The 20,772-nt window shown below is 37.0% G+C and overlaps 1 protein-coding gene across 1 annotated transcript; it reads right to left on the bottom strand.

Annotated features, from left to right (window-relative positions):
- Positions 1–1,756: 1,756 nt before the first annotated feature.
- LOC104115828 (stem-specific protein TSJT1) lies at positions 1,757–7,868 on the bottom strand. Its single transcript, XM_009626553.4, has 5 exons — positions 7,530–7,868; positions 3,960–4,200; positions 3,742–3,862; positions 3,201–3,310; positions 1,757–2,128 (listed from the first exon to the last, which is right to left on the bottom strand). Exons 1-5 carry the CDS (start codon positions 7,730–7,732, stop codon positions 2,090–2,092), a joined length of 714 nt encoding a protein of 237 aa, XP_009624848.1. The 5' UTR covers positions 7,733–7,868; the 3' UTR covers positions 1,757–2,089.
- Between the last annotated feature and the right edge of the window lie 12,904 nt (positions 7,869–20,772).

Raw genomic sequence — 20,772 nt, 5'->3', positions numbered from 1 at the left:
TTATCAATATGATATACCCAATAATAAAATCGCTAGTAAATTAAAGGGACTTATATAGTCATTGAATAACTTTTTTGTTTTATATTTTTTTTATTCTATTATCCAATGTTTAGTATTTTTACATTATTAATAGAAATTTTTATTAGTGTATTACTTTGTTTAATATTTTTATCTGCTCGCTTTCTTCTTGTAATATAAGAGAATATATATATATATATATATATATTTCTTTTTATTACTCTTGAAATATTTTTTTAATTTTAAATTTTATCCAATTGTTCTGCAGAATATTATCTGAAATTTAATGAATAATTTAAAAACTCCAACTTGAAACTACTCTCCAATTAGAATGGACAATGTTTTTTTTAATTTTCATTTTTTATTATAAAATATTTTATTTTATTATTTTATAGATATTTAAATTCAAAAAAATAACTAATAACTAATTATTAACTAAATAACTAATTATTAACTATTTATGCCGTTTGATTTTTTTATAGGCTGACACTTGACTTAAGAAGATAGTTTTTTCCTCTCCTTTTAATAATATATAGATTCTAGAACATATCTTGAGTGTAGCTTTGGGATTTCATCCGATTTTCTTTTCTCTTTCTTTTTTTTTTCTTTTTTTGTCTCTTCCATAAAAACCTTTATTTTATTATGACACCTTCTTGATTCTTGAACAACTGTTTCTCGATTTTTTTTAAGATTTTTGAAAACCCACATCTTTATGGATTTGCTTGCTTAAATTTTTCTAGAGCCCATGAAGGGTTCTCAACGAAATGGAAAATCAATGAGATTTCCTTTCATTTTTATTTTTCTTAGCTTTTTTTTTATTTAATTTCCTTCCTAATTTAGTTTTACCTATTTAATTAGAATTTAGGTTAAAATTAAACCAACTAATAATTTAAATAAAATCTTAAGAAAAATAATTAAATGACATACGTAGTGCTACTTGCACTTTTCTGAGCGTATTAGGAGAGTCAACAAACGCACCAGCAAATATTGAGCTGAAATATTTTTGGGGAGCCGGGATGGAGAGGGAGGAAGGGGAGGGGGGGTTTAACCCTTTTTTTTTTAAATCCCTCCCAAATTAGTGTTTTCACATTTCCCGATCCTTGAAAGTTATAGTTGATGGGCATAACATGAAAAAGGTATAATTTAAGTATGAAACGATGCAAAAACATGATAGTTTAGGAGACTTTTAAGCCATTAGCCAGATAGGGATAAGATCTGCGTACACACTACCCTTTTCAGATCTCACTTGTGAGATTATACTGGGTATATTTTTGTTGTTAGCTCTTTTTTATTTTCTGACAAGTGTAAGTGAGATGGGTAATTTAAGTTGGTGATGAAGTTTAAATAAGGTACTACTTAACAAAGAAAAATATTTTTAAAAATATTTCCATACCAAAAATTAGTTTTTACATTAGACTAATCGTTACAGATATTTTCGAAATTTTTGCAATCAAGGATGACAGAGCAAGGTCTTCAAGAAGAAGGTAGAAACCGGAGTGTTTGCCCCGATTAGTAAAGAGCCTGAGAAACTTTCTACTTATGAGCCGGGTACATAATTAATCAACTATACTTTCTGAATTTATAATTATATATTTGCTCTAGATTTGTTTTTCTTGACGTTGAAACAATTTTTCTTTATCCATGGTTAGTGATTGAGCAACTGAAGGAAGACAACACATGGCAAAGCAAATGGCTGAACTTCAAGTGACTAAGGCTGTCCAAAGAGCGAAGAAAAAAGTATCTTGAAGTAGTCGAATCCATTTATGAGAAAAAAAGAAGAAATTGCACAAGACTTAGGCAGGTTCTTTGCTGAGCACTTCCTACCTATTACCAACATTATTATTGAAGTCAAGAAAGGTGTACATTGATTGAAGTAGTTAAAATACCTAAAAGAAACCAAACATCATACTTTCAACCTAACCCTATCCAAAAGCAGCACAAAAGTAGAACTTAGGAATAGAAAACACTCATTCACTTATTTACATGGCTCCCACCAATGCCCTGCCCTGTATTCTCTGCCACTCACGGCTTTCTTTTTTCCAGCAGAGCTCTTAGAAGAAAACCAAATCTTCTATTTTGTGGCTGCAAGAACAGCCGCTGAACCTTCCACCTGAAATATCAACAGGATCCTTTTCAGCAACAGCGAAAGAGATCAACATACCCGTGATTTTAAATGGAAATACGAAATACTACTGCATCCCTTATTACCTTGTAGCATTCTATGCGAATTAATGTATATACATACAAATATAATGTATTTTGTTAAAAGATATTTGATATATTATATACATAGTTCAAATCGACATAAAGGAACGAAATACACCATCTGCTACCACCAAGTTGAATTGTATTCATATATAGAGCCACTACATACTAGAGTATATAGTGTAGAAAGAGGCAAGTGGGCTTTCATAGTTTCATCAATCATGAATAGAGGTCTGGTTGTCCTTTTATGGCCTTATTGTGCTTAAAGTCTTTGTGGTCATCACATAAAGTATTGATAAGGTTATTGATTTGAACAGGTACATTCATGGATAGATAGATGGTACAGGCCGGGGGGGGGGGGCAGTAAAAAATGCCAATGTTAATAGGTCGTAATCTGAATCTACTTGCTCCGATATTGTTAGCAAGATATAGTAAAAGTTTCTGTCAAGTTGTCACATAAGGGTCCACTTCTTAATGGTTTGTGTATATTTGACAACTAAGCGCACTTCCATTCCAAATATATTGGTGCATGAGTGAGAGAAAGTGAACTTGCTGTATCAAAGTTAGTCATTATGACACTGACGTTTGCTTTGGATCAGTGATGATCGTTGATGAACAAGTCCTTTCAATATCAAATGTGGTTGTCCCTAGCATGCTCTGAAATAATTCACTAGTTTATAATAGTAGTATATTTTCTTGATAAACACTAAATTTAAGGCCAAAAATGAAATATCCACCATGGATTGTAGTGATGTCAATGTTGCCATGATGCTAACTTGTTGATCATGTAGAAATAAGTATCAGATTACGTGGAATTAGGGAGACTGGATTTTCAGAGCTCCAAAGCCCATATAGGATGGTGTCTTTAATACTATAATCAGCATAAGACCAAGGGACCACCACAGATGATGTTACTTGGACCAGTATCTCAGAATGATTAGAGTAATATGTAGCCAAGCTACTAAAATATCACTTACCATATACTTAGCACCCCAGATTTCTTCCTCAGTAGCAGGAACGGCTGTGATCTTATTTTTGGGGTTCTCGTAGCTTCTCAGCTCTCCAACTGCTGTAGAGTAGAAACACCCTGAAAATGCAAACAAAAGATGTCGAATTTAAGAAAAGTATAAAGGGCAAAGGATATGTTTCGTGTTCTGGTTGGATTGATTTTTTGCCTATGTGAATGTCAGTTTCTCAATTATTTATTTACAAACATGTTAATTCGGTCATGGTAAGTCTAAAAAGCAGAATTACTTTGATAGTTATCCCACTAGATAAATCAGATCACCTACAACAACAACAACAATCCAGGATAATCACACTAGTGGGGTTTGGAGAGGGTAGTGTGTACGCAAACCTTACCCCTACCTGGGGTAGAGAGGCTGTTTCCGATAGACCCTCGACTCCCTCCCTCCAAGAACTCCCCACCTTGCTCTTGGGGTTACTCGAACTCACAACCTTCTTGATGGGAAGGGGAGAGTGCTCACCTAGAGGAGAAGAATAATCTGTCAAACGTACCTTGAGGAAAAGAAGCAAGTGACTTGCCACAAGCACCTTTGAGCAAATCAGCATCATTGGCAAAGGCCACATACCCATCAGCAGTGATTCCCCAGTAGAGGGGTACCTTACCAACTTGATCCTGTTTACAAAAAAACCAAAAATATCATAGGTACGTATCAAAATTAAACCACACCTACTACAACAAAAGGGAATTTGGGTAGGTAAAAGTTACTTACAGTAGCTACAAATAAGGTGGAAGTGGACTTGTCAAAGACAATGAAAGTAAAATTGCCTTCGAGGTGACCAACAACATGATTTGGAGGGTAAGGTGCCCTGTCACGAAGTGCCTTGTATGCTTCAATCACCAGCATCACCTCATTTGCAGACTTGGCAAGGCCATATTGTTGCCTCAAACTCCCTAAGTTGTCAAGTGATCCCTCAAACAAGCAAAATATGTCATCCTTAACAGCAAATGACCTGCCATTTTCCCATTAAGTTAATCCTATAAGTCTATACATTTACATCTCAATTGGAACAACTTTTAAAGAGCTCAAAATTGTAGTGAAAGGCCAAGATAGATGCTTGATATAACATTTACGGTACAGAATCTTATCCATAGCAAAACAATTTTACAATTGTAACTCAAATACGATCCTTATCAAGAAGTAACTAAAACGACTGTGCATACAAAATTCTCGTTTAGTTGATATGCTTTTTTCAAGGGGCAGGAATAACCCTTGAGTAAAACATTAAATCTTGGTACAAGGCACTTGCCTTCCCTTTCAGTTGACAACTAGGAAGCTTGCTTAAAGTATTAATTGTAGTAAAAACATTTTAAAGTCTCCATTCTCCAACTACCCAGATCCCTCCCTCAATTTTCAAAGGCAATTGTGGAGATGATTCCACCAATAAAAGTGTTCTAAAGTTGCTTCTTCAAAAATCTTGCAACTTTTCCTATTAGTCAATTTACTAACTTATCGCCAACAACCCAATTCCTTATATAGGCAGAATACTGATCTAATCAGGAAAAAGTAACAAAAGACAAAGGGAAACATGGCTATAATTTCGATTCACTACTCTTTTCCAATAGATTTTCCTATTGGCCAATCCCCCCTCCCGCCGGGGTCAGCAAGCCCTCCGCCATTAATAAAAAGTTTTTGTTTTTGGTCAAAAATATATTTTTTGGTCAAAAATGTTTTTTTTTTTTAAATTGAAGTGTTTGGCCAAACTTCTAAAAGGAAAAAGTGCATTTGAGGAGAAACATAAATAATTTATGAGAAGTAGAAAAAAATAATTTCTTTCTAAAAATACTTTTCAAAGAAGCACTTTTGAAAAAAATATACTTATAAGCAGTTTTTAAAATCTTGACCAAACACTAATTACTGATCAACAGTGATTTTCAAATTAATTAGTCAAATACTAACTGCTTATCATCAAAAATACTTTTTTGAAAAGTAAAAGCGTTTCTCAAAATAAGATGATTTTAAAAGTTTTGCCAAACATACTGTTAATTCAGTTGTCTGTATACTTTTACTTATCTACTATATTAAAAATCTATTTTTATTTTTACTTATCTATTTTAACAAATCAAGAAAAATATAATTTTTTCTTATTTTATCCTTATTATTAACTATGCATTTCTCAAATTATTTTTCAAATTTCTGAAATGTCATGATTATCAAGGGTAAAATTATAAAAGAAAGTGCACCAAAAAATGAATGGAAAGATGTATATCTCATACTTGTTCGGGCAAAGGTCATGTCACATATGTCAGATCTCCCCTTTGTTAATTATATCCAGAAATAATGATAAGATAAAATTTGTTGATTTATGCCTGGTAACAATTCACGTGACAATCTTCTCCCTAGCCACTTACAAACAGTGAATTTGTACAGTTTGCGGAAAGCTACTCACACTCACTCCCTCCGTTTCCCTCCGTTTCAATTTACGTGAATTCATTTGATTGGACACGAAATTTAAGAAAAGAGAGAACTTTTAAATTTGTAGTGTAAAATAAAATACATATATTTTGTATGACTATAAATAATTACATAAAGGTAAATTATTTCCAAATAAGGAAAAAAGTCATTCTTTTTTACACGGACTAAAAAAAAATAAATTCACGTACATTTAAAACAAACGATAAGTATCTTTGCCCCTGTGGCAAGCCCTAAACAGTCCATCTTATAAGCGCTACAATATTTTTTATTAAGGTTCTTGGTTTCAGCTAAGCTAACGGTCCTCGATCTCCATGTAAATTATGATTTGGATTCCTAGAATACAATAGTAGCCAAACATTGGCAAGCTTATTCTTCCATCGACTTTGTCGACATTAATTGGTGACACTTAGTGTTACGTACCTATCTCTGTTTATGGATCTAAAAGCTATATGGGCTTCCCAAGAAATTTCGAGAACCACCTACAAGGTTTAGGATAATAATAATAATAATAATAATAATAATAATAATGATGATACTTACCATTATCACCATCTTAATACATTGAAATTCCAGGACATGTTATCGTGCAAAAAAGAAAGTTGAAAATAAATCTTTACGATAAAAAAGCATCTCTTAACCTAACTCAACGAAAAACAAATAGCTCAAAAAATGAAAATTGTCCAAAATTATCTAGAAGATCACTTTTTCCTCACACAACTGATGTGGGACTTCAACACTTTAGAGAGCCCCTTTTGTTTTTGTTTAAATTGTAAATGAGTATATTGAATTATTTGCGTCCAGAGAAAGGTTGATGATGAAAAGAAAAAGAAAAAGAAAAAGAAAAAGAAAAAGAAAGGTTGACGATGAAACTAATAAATGCTAACATAGACCGTCAGATCACATGATTGTAATTAGCCGACTGTTTTGCTTCTTCTAAGCTGTTTCATCATCTTTTTTAATTTCTATCTAAAAGAAACCAAGAAGTTCCCCGGCCTCTGGTTTGACTTAAAATTGGCGACAGTTTCTTGTACTAAAAAAATTGTTTAATTTGGATTATCAGAAAGATATTCGATATTTATTAAAAATAATCAGTTTATTGAAATATTAGCTTTAAATTTTTAGTCTAACATCACTCAAACAGATTATACGAGACTTAATCTAAATTAGCAAAAATAATCGGATATCAACATGCCCTACAAATTAATGAAGATGGAAATGGCAACACGTGGAAAGGTTGAATAAATAAGTTTTTAAAAAATAATTTACAGATACTAATAAGAATCTATTTAACTAATAGCAGCATATGATTTTACCAATGAAACTAAAAGGAATAAGCAACGCAAAAGTTCGAAGTGATCATCAAAACGAAACTTAGTAAATGCAATATACATGTACAACAACAAAAAAAAAAAATTAGAACAACACAGTAGATGTATTTATCCTATGCGCTGATAACAATTTATAAATATTTTACCCTATTAGCTAAATTTAACCTTCAACAACATATCTCCTTTTATCAAGTCTGATATAGTTACCTCAATAATAGAGTGAGAAACGTCTATAATCAGTTAAATTTGGTGTAGAAAATCAGTGCACATAAATCACTACTCAAATAAGGCAAACCATGCATCATGCATCATAATCCTAATTCATGATGTCACAACCATCAAATCGTGTAATCCAAACCGTTGATCAACATATCCACAAACTCATCTACGTTTCAGATCACGTTATCAAAGCTGACCAATTCCTATTTAGCATCGTCATTTAAACTTTTCAATTTGGAAATTACACTTAAACACTCAGCTAAAATTAACTTTATAAAATCAGTCACAACATTTCTATTAAGTTCTTTAGTTGTTATACCTGGGGAGTACAGCGGACTCGTTGCAGTGAGTGTACGCGAATTGGACATGATCGCCGATCTGCATAGAAACCGCCGACAAATTGTTTTGAACAAACCGTTTCACCAGAGCTTCCGCCTTGATCTTAGGCGACGGAGTCCGGCTTCCGGCGGCCACAAGCTCGTCGGGCGGCGAAACAATGGAACTGCTAAATACACCCAACATTTTCCAAAAAATCAAAAATAGGCCACACAAGAGTAAGACAATTACACAATCTCTCTGTTTCTCTCTAGAAGTGTGTGGAATTAAGAGTTAGAAGATATGACACGAGAGAGTAATGAAGAGAGGGGCATGGAATTTATAAACAAGACGGTGGAGAGCATTTCCGTTATTTTAAGTAATGGTGGGGGTATTTGAGTAATTTGATCAAGGGATGGTACGTGGAGTGGGACCCGGAAAAGGGACGATGATTCCTGTAATGGAATAATAAGCCTTGTGTGGGACCCAATCGGAAGCTTGAATTTTGGATATATATGCTGACGTGTCAAGTAATGGAGATGAAAGCGAAGGAGAAGTGGGAAGAGATATGGTGGATTCGCGTCCATCATCGTTGTAATGGATAGTACAGCAGATTCTGCCACGTCCACACTGAAGATATTATCACAAATATAAAAGATTCTACATTTTTCTTCAAATGATTACTATGTGTATTTATTTCAAAATTTTTGGGCACTTTCTTTTGCGAGAATGATTTTTTCTAAGTCACCTTGAATGTATTTGAGCTATTTTATTACGTATATGTCAATATATGTATATCAAATAACTTTGTTTAAATATTTCTATTTATATTTATTTGAGTAATTTTACACAATACAACTTAATATGAAAAAATCACCTAACTTTTAAAAACCGTCGTCTATGATTTCATTCTAACTTTAATGAGATCAATAGCTTTGCTTTTTTACATTGAGTTCCGAGTAAAACTTGCTCTTTTATAACTTCTCATAAATTATCGCTTTTTAGTTAGAACAATTATAGTTTAGTACGTTCATGTTTCTAATATTTGTATTCTGAGTTAAAATATTTATTTATCTAGTTGATTCAATTGAAAGAATTAGTCAACTTAACTCTTGATATATAACAAACATCACAAGAAAACCTCGGATGAAAGGAGTATAAGATTTTAATTGATTTTTAGTGCAAAATTCTCACGCGACATGTTGTGATACTCTATAATATGTAGATAAAGCTCCTATTTTTGTGGAAGGGTAGAGATATATCTAGTTTTAACATGAATCAAGGAACAAAGTTACAACTTGCAAGAACATATAGATCGAGACTTTATGCTTTTTATCGAATCACACGCATCTATCCTTGCTTTTATAAAAACTCAATCTCTCCTATAGTCTTGTGGCTTTGATTCCGGAGAGGATCCATTCCGAGTTGTATTATTGCTATCTTGGATTTTGTCCAAGTCATACTTCATCTTACCGTTGCAAGAAAGTGAACGTACGCTATTAACGTATCTTATTACTAGTGAATTTATCCGGTCATAAAATTCATAAGTGAATTTACGAAAACATATACCTATATCCATATATATATATATATATATATATATATATAATATGAAACTGGTTATTACATTGATAATGTGACACGTCTCATAAATCAAGAAAGGTATTTGCTTCCCCCCTCCCCCTCTTTTATGTTTGCTTTTTATTCTCCCATTCCTTGCTTGCAAGATATTTCCCCCCCCCCTCTTTTAGAATTCTCTTCCCAAATGAAAAAAATAACAATTGATTTGTCTAGGAAGCTCAAAAGTCATCCGCCGATAAAGTGTTCTCATTAATTCTTGATTGGTTATTCAACCTCTCATATGAATAGATAATACATTAATTGCACAAATATTTATGCATGACTGAATTATGTTGTAAAATTTCAGCCTTTTTTTTTCTATTTCGGGTTCTAGTAATGCAGTGAATAACATTCTCTTTGTGAAAGTTTTATTGATGTTGCCTTCTTTTGTTTTCTCCAAGAAATTCACTTTCTGAAAGAGAAGAATCTCCATGATTAAAAGTGAAATTCATGGAATTGATTAATCTGACAAAATAAAACCGGATAGATAAAATAAATAAGATAATTATATAATAGATTTTGGAATATATATTTCAAGTTAATCTCTATCCAATTTTATCCTTTTCCACATACTTTTGGGAATTGATCATGAAGATTATAATGATCTTTATATAAACCCCCAAAATATTTAATGTCGAACTTTATATGCCGTGAAAATCACTCAAATTTATGTGAAGAAATTTTTTCAGGAACACTTTCTTGTTTGGAGAAAGAAAAAATAATAAAATAAGAAAAACAATATAAAGAAAATCACTAACTCATCAGTCTTTTTCTTTCCCGACTTAAAAACATAATTTTTTGTCAATTCTATTTCCTTATTTTCCTCGTCCCTTTTAACGTCAATCGTAAGAGCCCGTTTGGCCATAAAAAAAGATTCATTTTTTCGATTTTTTTTCCTTTTTTTAAAATCAGTATTTGGCCAGGAAATTTTCGATTTTCACTTGAAGATGAATTTTGAAATTTTTTGAAAATTTGAAAAACTCCAAAAAGCTATTTTAAATTTTTTTCATTTCAGATCACTCACAAAAATTCAAAAACAACCCAAAATTATATTCATGTCCAAACACAACTCTAATTTTCAAATACCATTTTCACTTAAAAATATATTTTACTTTTTTTCGAAATTTTACAATTCTTATGTCCAAACGCCCATATGTTCCGCTAGAAAAATTAATGTCTTTATCTCTCTGAATGTCCATGTTCCTATTTATGTGTAGGAGTAGTGATATGGAAGATCATATTTTATTATTTAATTTCAATTTAAAATATATTTAGTCGTTTTAGTAGGAAGAAAAAATTAAAGAGATATAAGAGTATACCATGTGCTAAAACGAAAAGAAGAAGAAGATAAGTATAACGTAACGAAATTTAAGATAACAAACAACAATGTAACGACCCAGTCGGTCGTTTTGAGAGTAGTAACCCCCATCCTCTATTTATTGCTCTCTCTACTTCATTTTGGATTTTGTGACTATCCGAGAGGATTTGTCTTTGGTTTCGGATTGAAATGGGACACATAGTCCTTAAAAGGGAAGTTTAAGTCGTAGGATTTGACCGTAGTTCGAACTGTATGAAGATGACTCTAGAATGGAGTTTCGACGATTTCAATAGCTCCGTAGGGTGATTTTGGTCTTAGGAGCGTCTTCAGATGTTAAATTGGAGTTCCGTAGGTCATTTTAGCGTCAACTGGCGAAAGCTGAAAAATTAGATAATTGTTGGGAAGTTTGACCGGGAGTGGACTTTTTGATATCGGGGTCGGGTTTTGATTCCATAAGTTGAAATAGGTCCGTAATTTCAATTATGACTTGTGTGTAAAATTTGAGGTCAATCGGCTTGATTTGATAGGTTTCAGCGTCAGATATAGAAGTTTGAAGTTTTAAAGTTTATTAGGCTTGGATCGATACACAATTTGTATTATTAGCGTTGTTTGATGTGATCTAAATGCTTGACTAAGTCCCTATGATATTTTAGGACTTATTGGTAAGTTTGGTTGAGGTCCCGGGGATCTCGGGTGGATTCCGGATGGTTAACAGATCAAATTTGGACTTGTGAGAATGGTTGAAGGCACCAGCTCTGGTGTAATTGCACATGCGCAAGATTAACCGTAGGTGCGAGCTCGCAAAAGTGAGAATTTGGTCGCAGATGCGGAGCTGGTCTTGCCCAGTAGTGGTCGTAGAAGCGCATTCGCTTCTGCGATGGCAGGAGCGCAGAAGTGCTTGGGATCGCAGGTGCAATCCTTGTACCGTAGAAGTGGTTTCGCAACCTTTGACTGCAGAAATGGAAGTCCAGTACTTAAGTGTTTTTCGCACCTGTGATGATTTTTCCGCAGGTGCGGCATCGCAGAAGTGATTCTTGGGCCGCATATGCGGTTTGACTGGGCAGAAGAAGGGGGAAAATGAGAGTTTGATCTCAATTTCATTTTGGAACTTAGAAAGCTCGGATTGAGGCAACAATTTGAGGGATTTTCAGAGGAAACATTTTGGCAAGGATTCTACACTCATTTTTGATTAATATCCACTAATCTATCATTAATTGCTTCATTTAATTAAGGATTTGAGTTGAGAAATTGGGGGGGGGGAAGGTAGAAGATCCTTATGCTGAATTTTGAGATTTTAATCCAGGTTTTTGTGTCAGATTTTGGTAATTTTGGTATGGGTGAACTCGATATCGAATGGGTATTTGTCTTTTATGACTTTTATCCGATTCAGAGACATGGGCCATGGTTGACTTTTTGGGCAATTTTTGGATTCTTTGCTAAAGTTGTAGATTTATGATTTAAATTAGTTTCTTGTAGTTGTATTCATGTTATGTAATTGATTTTGGCTAGATTTGGGCCATTCAGAGTCGAAAAATCAAGGGAAAGGCATCCTTGTCGATTGATTGAGCGAGATTTGAGGTAAATGACTTGTCTAACCTTGTGTGGGGTAAATCCCCTTAGGATTTGATACTGTTGTAAATTTTTTTGATATGTGGGTGTCATGCACGTGAGGTGACGAGTGCGTACACAGGGTAATTGTGGAAATCCCGGTTCTTGCTAAGTAGATTTCTTTTGAATTCCTTAACTGAGTTGCCTTAACATGTGTAGCTGTCATGTTTAGCGTAGTATCATATGTCTACATGTCTTAACCTTACTTGAAATTCGTGCAACATGCTTAGTAAATATGAGTTGCATATTTACTTTTGGGACTACGAGGCGATACCTCAAGAGATCCCCCCGCATGCATATTTACTTTTGGGACTACGAGGCGGTACCTCAGAAGATTCCCCTGCTTGCATATTTACTTTTGGGACTCTGAGGCGGTACCTTGGGAGATACTCCTGCTTGCATATTTACTTTTGGGACTATGGGGAGGTATCTCGGGATATTCCCCTGCTTGTATATTTACTTTTGGGACTACGAGGCGGTACCTCGGGAGATCCCCCTATCGTGCATATTTACTTTTGGGAATACGAGGTGGTACCTCGGGAAATCACCTTGTGGAGCATTTACATTTGGGATACGAAGAGATACCTCGGGAGCGCCCATGTTGTTTACCTATATTTGTTGTGTGGTTATTTTCTGAAACTTCTCGTTATTTATATTCACAGTCATTTCAAAATATTATTATATCTTCTGCCTTCCTTATCTTTTAAACCAGTAGGGCCCTGATTTGACCTCGTCACTACTCTACTGAGGTTAGAAGTGTCACTTACCGTGTGCCGTTGTGGTGTACTTATACTACACTTCTGCACATCCTTTTGTGCATATCCGGATTTTCCCTATCAAATAAGATACTAGTGATATGGACCGTACATGGAAACTTCAAGGCATATCTACCATCGTCCGCAGACCTCAGAGTTCCCCTCTATCCTTACTATGTTGTTTTCCTTATTCTCTTTAGACTTTGATGTGTAGAGACACTTAGTATTTCCTCTTAGAATCCTGTGACTTATTTCTATCGGGTTATGAAAATTATAATTATTTAGATCGTAGTTTCTATTTATATGTCATGTATTGAGATTGGACGTTCAGTTTATTATTCAGTTGTTCTGCAAATTGTTAGGCTTACCTAGTTTTAGATACTAGGTGCCATCACGACATCCTACTGAGGAAAATTGGGGTCGTGACAAGTTAGTATAAGAGTTTTAGGTTCATAGGCATTATGAGTCACAAGCAGGTTTAGTAGAGTCTCGCGGATTGGTACAGAGACATCTGTACTTATCTTCGGGAGGCTATGGAACTGTTAGGAAAAAACTTCACTTCTTTGATTCCTTATCGTGCGAGATTTTGACTTCGGATTCTAAATTTCTGTCTTTCTATTCTCTTACAGATGGTGAGGACACGTAGATCTGGATCGAATGACCAAACACCCATGCCCCCTGCTAGAGCTGCGAGAGGTCGAGGCTGGGGTAGAGGCCGAAAATGTCCATGTGGTGCAGCCAAAGCACCCACACAAGCTGCTACAGAGGAGCCACCAGCAGCTCCAGTTGGAGGGCAGACACTTGAGACGCATGTTACTGCACCAACGCTCCAGCAGACTCTAGCCTAGATTCTGAGCATGTTCAGTATCTTGGCTCAGGCAGGATTGATACGACTTGCTCCACCAGGTCCTCAAGCTATGGTTACAATACTGGCTACCACCCCATCTGCACAACCACTCCATGCCCAAAATAAGGGTTGGAGTATTAAAGGAACAATTGCAAGAATTGCTTGATAAGGGCTTCATTCGGCCCAGTGTGTCACCTTGGGGTGCTCCTGTATGGTTTGTGAAGAAGAAGGATGGTTATATGCGAATGTGTATTGATTATCGCCAGTTGAACAAGGTTACAGTGAAGAACAAGTATCCATTGCCATGTTTTGATGACCTATTTGATCAGCTTCAGGGTGCTAGAGTGTTCTCTAAGATCGACTTGCGTTCAGGTTATCATCAGTTGAATATTCGGGAGCTAGATATCCCGAAGACTACTTTCAGGACTCGGTATGGTCATTACAAGTTCCTTGTGATGTCTTTTGGGCTGACCAACACCCTAACAGTATTCTTGCACTTGATGAACAGTGTATTTCAGCCCTATCTTGACTCTTTCGTCATTGTGTTTATTGACAACATTTTGGTGTTCTCCCGCAGTCGGGAGGATCATGAGAAGCACCTGAGGACTATGCTTCAGACCTTGAGTGAGAAGAAGTTGTATGCAAAATTTTTAAAGTGTGAATTCTGGCTAGATTCAGTGGCATTTTTGGGTCATGTGTTATCGAGTGAGGGGATCAAGGTAGACCCGAAGAAGATTGAAGCAATGAAGAGTTGGCCAGACCATCCTCAGCTACGAAGATCCGAAATTTTCTTGTCTTGGCGGGGTATTACCGTCGATTTGTAGAGGGTTTCTCGTCTATTGCAGCACCTATGACCAGATTGACCAGAAGGGTGCTCCTTTTAGGTGGACCTAGGATTATGAGGAGATATTTCAAAAGCTCAAGACTGCTTTGACTACATCCCCAGTGTTAGTATTGCCTAATGGTTCGAGGTCCTATACAGTGTATTGTGAAGCGTCACGTATTGGTCTCGGTACGATGTTGATACAGAACAATAGGGTGATTTCCTACGCGTCTAGGCAGTTGAAGGTGCATGAGAAGAACTATCCTATCCACGACCTTGAGTTAGCAGCTATTGTTCATGTCCTGAAGATCTGGAGGCACTATTTGTATGGTGTTCCTTGTGAGGTTTTCACTGATAGCCGGAGTCTACAACATCTGTTTTAACAGAAGGATCTTAACTTGCAGCAGCGAAGATGGTTGGAGTTGCTTAAGGATTATGACATCACCATTCTCTATCATCCCAGGAAGGACAATGTGGTGGCCGATGCTTTGAGTCGCAAGGCGGATAGTTTGGACAGTTTAGCATAACTACCAGTAGTAGAAAGGCCTTTAGCCTTGGATGTTCAGGCCTTCGCTAACCAGTTTGTTAGATTGGATGTTCCGAGCCGAGCTAAGTTTTGGCTTGTGTGGTTTCTCAGTCTTCTCTTTATGATCGTATCAGAGAGCGTCAGTATGATGACCCCCATCTACTTGTCCTTAAGGACACGGTTCATCCCGGCGATGCCAGGGAAGTCACTATTGGAGATGACGATGTATTACAGATGTAGGGCGAGATTTGTGTACCTAATGTAGATGGTTTGCGTGAGTTAATTTTCCAAGAGGATCACAGTTCACGGTACTCCATTCATCCAGGTGCCGCGAAGATGTATCAAGATTTGAGGCAGCACTATTAGTGGAGGCGGATAAAGAAGGACATAGTGGAATATGTAGCTCGTTGCCGAAATTAGCATGCGAAGTATGAGCATCAATGACTGGGTGGATTACTATAGAAGTTTGATATTCCAGAGTGGAAATGGGAGCGAATCACTATGGATTTCGTTGTTGGGTTCCCACAGACTCAGAGGAAGTTCGATGCATTTTGGGTGATTGACCAAGTCGACTCATTTCATTCCCGTGGTTACTACTTACTCTTCGGAGCAGCTGGCTCAGGTTTACATCCGCGAGATTGTCAGGCTTCATGGCGTACCAATATCTATCATCTCTGATCGGGGTACACAATTTACATCACGGTTTCAGAGAGCCGTACACCGTGAGTTAAGTACTCGTGTGGATTTGAGTACAAAATTTACCCTCAAACGGACGGGCAGTCCGAGCGCATTATTCAGATATTGGAGGATATGCTTCGTGTATGTGTGATGGATTTTGGGGGTGCTTGGGATCAGTTCTTGCCACTTGCGTAGTTTACCTACAATAATAGTTATCAGGCGAGCATTCAGATGGCACCGTATGAGGCTTTGTATGGTAGACGGTGCTGGTTTCCAGTGGGTTGGTTCGAGCTGGGTGAGGCTAGGCTATTGGGTACAAACTTGGTTCAGGATGCTTTGGAAAATGTTAAATTGATTTAGGGTTGACTCCGTACAGCCCAATCTAGATAGAAAAGTTAAGCGAATCGGAAGGTTTGTGACGTTGCCTTCATGGTTGGGGAGCGGGTCTTGCTCCAGGTTTCGCCTATGAAGGGTGTTATGAGGTTCATAAAGAAGGGCAAGTTGAGCCCTAGGTATATCAATCCTTTTGAGATTCTTGAGAGGGTTGGAGAGGTGGCTTACAGACTTGCACCACCACCTAGTCTCTCTGCAGTTCATCCAATATTCTATGTTTTCATGCTCCGTAAGTATCACGGCGATCCGTCTCATGTGTTAGACTTCAGTTCAGTCCAGTTGGACAAGGATATATCTTATGTTGAGGAGCATATGGCCATTTTGGACAGGCAGGTCCGAAATTTGAGGTCAAAGAACATCGCGTCAGTGAAGGTGCAATGGAGGGGTCATCCGGTCGATAAGGAAACTTGGGAGACCGAGCATGATATGCGCATCCATTATCCTCATCTTTTCACCACTTTAGGTATGCCTCTATACTCGTTCGAGGACGAACGTTTGTTTTAAGAGGGGGAGGCTGTAACGACCCGGCTGGTCGTTTTGAGAGTATTAGCTCCAAACCCCTATTTATTTCTCCCCTCTTTTTCATTTTGATTTTTGTGAATCGCAAGGAGGATTTGTCTTTGGTTTCAGAGTGAAATGGGACACATAGTCCTTAAAAGGGAAGTTTAAGTCGTATGATTTGACCATAGTTAGAACTATGCGAAGATGACTCCGTAATAGAGTTTCGACTGTTCCAATAACTTTGTAGGTTGATTTTGGTCTTATGAGTGTGTTCAGACTTTGAATTAGACGTCTATAGGTCATTTTACCGTCAATTGGCGAGAGTTGGAAAATTGGATGAATTTTGGGAAGTTTGACCGGAAGTGGACTTTTTGATATCGGGGTCAGATTCCAAATCCCGGAAGTTGGAATAGGTTTGTAATGTCAATTTTGACTTGTGTGCAAAATTTGAGGTCAATCGGACTTGATTTGATAGGTTTCAGCTTCAGATGTAGAAGTTTGAAGTTTTAAAGTTCATTAGGCTTGAATCGATGTGTAATTCGTATTTTTAGCATTTTTTGATGTGATCTATATGATTGACTAAGTATGTATGATATTTTAGTACTTGTTGGTAAGTTTGGTTGAGCACCCAGGGGCCTCAGGCGGATTCCGGATGGTTAACGAATCAAATTTTGACTTGTGAGAATGGATGAAGGCACCAGCTCTGGTGTAATTGCATCTGCCCAAGATTGTCCGCAGGTGCGAGCGCGCAAAATGGAGCATTTGGTCGCAGATGTGGAGCTCGTCTTGCCTACCAGTGGTAGCAGAAGCAGAACATTTTCCGCAGAAGCGCATTCGTTTCTGTGATGGAAGGAGCGCAAAAGCGCTTGGGGTCGCAGGTGTGATCCTTGTACTGCAGAAGCGGTTCCGCATATGCACGCCTTTGACCACAGAAGCGGAAGTCAAGGACTTAAGTGTTTTTGTCACGACCCAAAATTTTCCACCGATGAGACCGTGATGGCGCCTAACATTTCACTTACTATTTAAGCCAACATTAGAGAATCATTTACCAATTCCTTATTTCCGTTCAGTAATTAGCAATAATTTACTACAATGAAATATAACTAGTGTGGAATATCATAAATCTATATTAACTACTACCACCCTGATCTGGAGTCACAATTCACGAGCATTCTAGAACTTACTACAAGTAATAGTCTGAAAGAAATACAACTGTCTGAATGAAAGGAAACAGTAGGACATAAAAAGATAGACGGAGACTTCAAGGTTTGTGAATTCCGACAGATCTAACTTGAGTTTGCGGACAATGGACCAATAGCAAATCTCGATCAACCTGAGCCAGTATCAAAATTTGCGCAGAAATGCAGAGTGCAGCATCAGTAGAGCCGACCCCATGTACTGGTAAGTGTCGAGGCTAACCTCGACGAAGTAGTGACGAGGCTAAGGCAAGGCACCTACAATCAACCTGTATAATTTAACAGTGTATACGCAAATAAGAGGAATGTAGACTTAAACAGGAAATGTCGGGAGGGGAGACATACTAAGGGGAATACAAGATAAAGAACTACAACAGAATGATCATAGAAGCAGTCAATATACCATGAATCAACAGGAATAGTGAATACAGTAAAGAAGAATGCACGGCATCACCCTTCGTGCTTTTACTCTCAATCTCACCATAGAATTAATAGAAACGACACGACATCACCCTTCGTGCTTTTACTCTCATATCATGGCACGGCATCACCCTTTGTGCATTAACACTCAAAATATGACACGACATCACCCTTCGTGCATTAACACTCACAATATGGCACGACATCACCCTTCGTGCATTAACACTCACAATACGGCACGACATCACCTTTCGTGCATTAACACTCTTCCTTACCATAATGCAATGATTAAATAACAACATGGAGATAGAATAACAAGTACAAACCTTACTTCAACATTTGGTTCCATAGCATCAATCTCAACTTTGAAATAAACACTCAATTATCACCAGAAAATCCGTAAACATGATAAGAACGATACATTGAACAACACTAGTATAACACATCGCAATTAGGCATAGGATTGAGACAATATAAGAAAACTGAGAAAACATGGAAAACAGATAAATTGGCGGCACATAAGTACTCGTTACCTCACATATACGCCGCTCACATGAATTTCACTTAGCAAGTAATCTAAGGTTCCTAATTTCCTCAAGTCAGGGTTAGACACAACACTTACCTCGCTCCGAAGGCCACTTAATTCTCAATCACAACTTTTCCTTTGGAATTCACCTCCAAATCACTCGTATCTATTCAAAAATGACCCAATAATATCAATATTGCTAAAGGAATTAATTATATTGCATAAATTAAAATTCTCAAATTTTCCTCCAAAAAGTCAAAAAATCGACCACGGGCCCGCTTGTCAAAACCCGAGGTTCGGACCAAAATCCTTTTACCCATTCACCTCCGAGCTCGAATATTTAATTAGTTTTAGAATCCGACCTCAAATTGAGGTCTAAATCCCCAAATTTTCGAAATCCCTATTTTCCACCATAACCCCTAATTCTACCATGAAACTCTAGATTTCTAGATTGAATTCTAGTGAAATGAAGTAAAAGATTGAAAAAAACGAGTTAAGTAACACTTACCTATGATTTGGGGAAGAAAATGTCTTTCAAATATTGCCCTAGGCCTCCTATCCTTTTGAAAACAAGAATAAAAATGGCTAGAGTCCGAATTAAATGCTCACTGGTGAGCGAACTTCTCAGCTGCAGTGCTTTGGCCGCACCTGCGCATCCGCATATGCGGACGGGGTGTGCGCTTCTGCGGAAAAGGGCTGGGCCAACTGGGGCCGCACTCGCGGACAGGGTTCCGCTTCTGCGGTCTCGCTCCGGCGGTGAAAAGTCCGCATCTGCGGGGCTTTCGCTCGCACCTGCGACCAAAGGCTCGCAGGTGTGGGCACACCAGATTTGGTGCACCATTAGCCTTGTTGAGGTTTGAACTCAACTCGCGCATCGCCCGAATGGCACCCGAGCCCTCGAGGCTCCAAACCAAACATGCACGCAAGTCTAAAAATATCATATGGACCTGCTCGCGCTATCAAATCGCCAAAATAACACATAGAACTCTAAATTTAACACCAAATCAAATGAAATTCTCAAGAACACTTTAAAATATCTATTTTCTCAACCGGGTGTCCGAATCACGTCAAATCAACTCCGTTTCTCACCAAATTTCACAGGCATGTCTTAAATATCATAATGAACCTTTACCGGGCTCCGAAACCAAAATACAGATCTGATACTAACAATGCCAAATATTAATCAATTCTTAAAAACAAATAATTTTTAACCTTTTTATTTTTATCAAAATTTCATAACTCAAGCTAGGGACATCCAAATTCAATTCCGGGCATACGCCCAGGTCCCATAATTCGATACGGACCTACAGGGACCGTCAAAAATAGATATGGGCATGTTTACCAAAAATGTTGACCGAAATCAACTAAAATTAACTTTTAAGGTAAAAATTCTTATATTCATTAGTTTTCAACATAAAAGCTTTTCGGAAACCTGCCCGGACTGTGCATGCAAATCGAGAAGGGTAAAAATGAGATTTTAAGTCTTAAGAGCGCATATTCGAGTTCTAAAATATAAGATGACCTTTTGGGTCATCATAGTTTTCCGCACCTGCGATGATTTTTCGACAAGTGCGACATCGCATAAGCGATTCTTGGGTCGTAGATGCGGTTTGACTGGGCAGAAGAAGTGGAAAAACGAGTGTTTGATCTCATTTTTATTTTGGGACTTAGAGAGCTCGGATTGAGGCAAATATTTGAGGGGTTTTCAGAGGAAACATTTGGGTAAGGATTCTACAATCATTGTTTTATTAATATCCACTAATCTATCATTAATTTCTTCATTTAATTACGAGACGTGGGCTCAGGTCAACTTTTTGGGGCGATTTTTCGATTCTTTGCTAAATTCGTAGATTTATGATTTAAATTAGTTTCTTATAGTTGTATTCATGTTATGTAATTGCTTTTGGCTATATTTCGGTCATTCAGAGTCGGAAAATTGAGGTAAAGGCATCCTTATCGATTGATTGAGTGATATTTGAGGTAAGAGACTTGTCTAACCTTGTGTGGGGGAAATCCCCTTAGGATTTGGTACTGTT

The sequence above is a fragment of the Nicotiana tomentosiformis genome, chromosome 9 (genome assembly GCF_000390325.3).
Source record: "Nicotiana tomentosiformis chromosome 9, ASM39032v3, whole genome shotgun sequence".
NCBI classification, from domain to species: domain Eukaryota; kingdom Viridiplantae; phylum Streptophyta; class Magnoliopsida; order Solanales; family Solanaceae; genus Nicotiana; species Nicotiana tomentosiformis.
The sequence above is the reverse complement of the archived record's forward strand: the minus strand, read 5'-3'. Positions and strand labels throughout refer to the sequence as shown.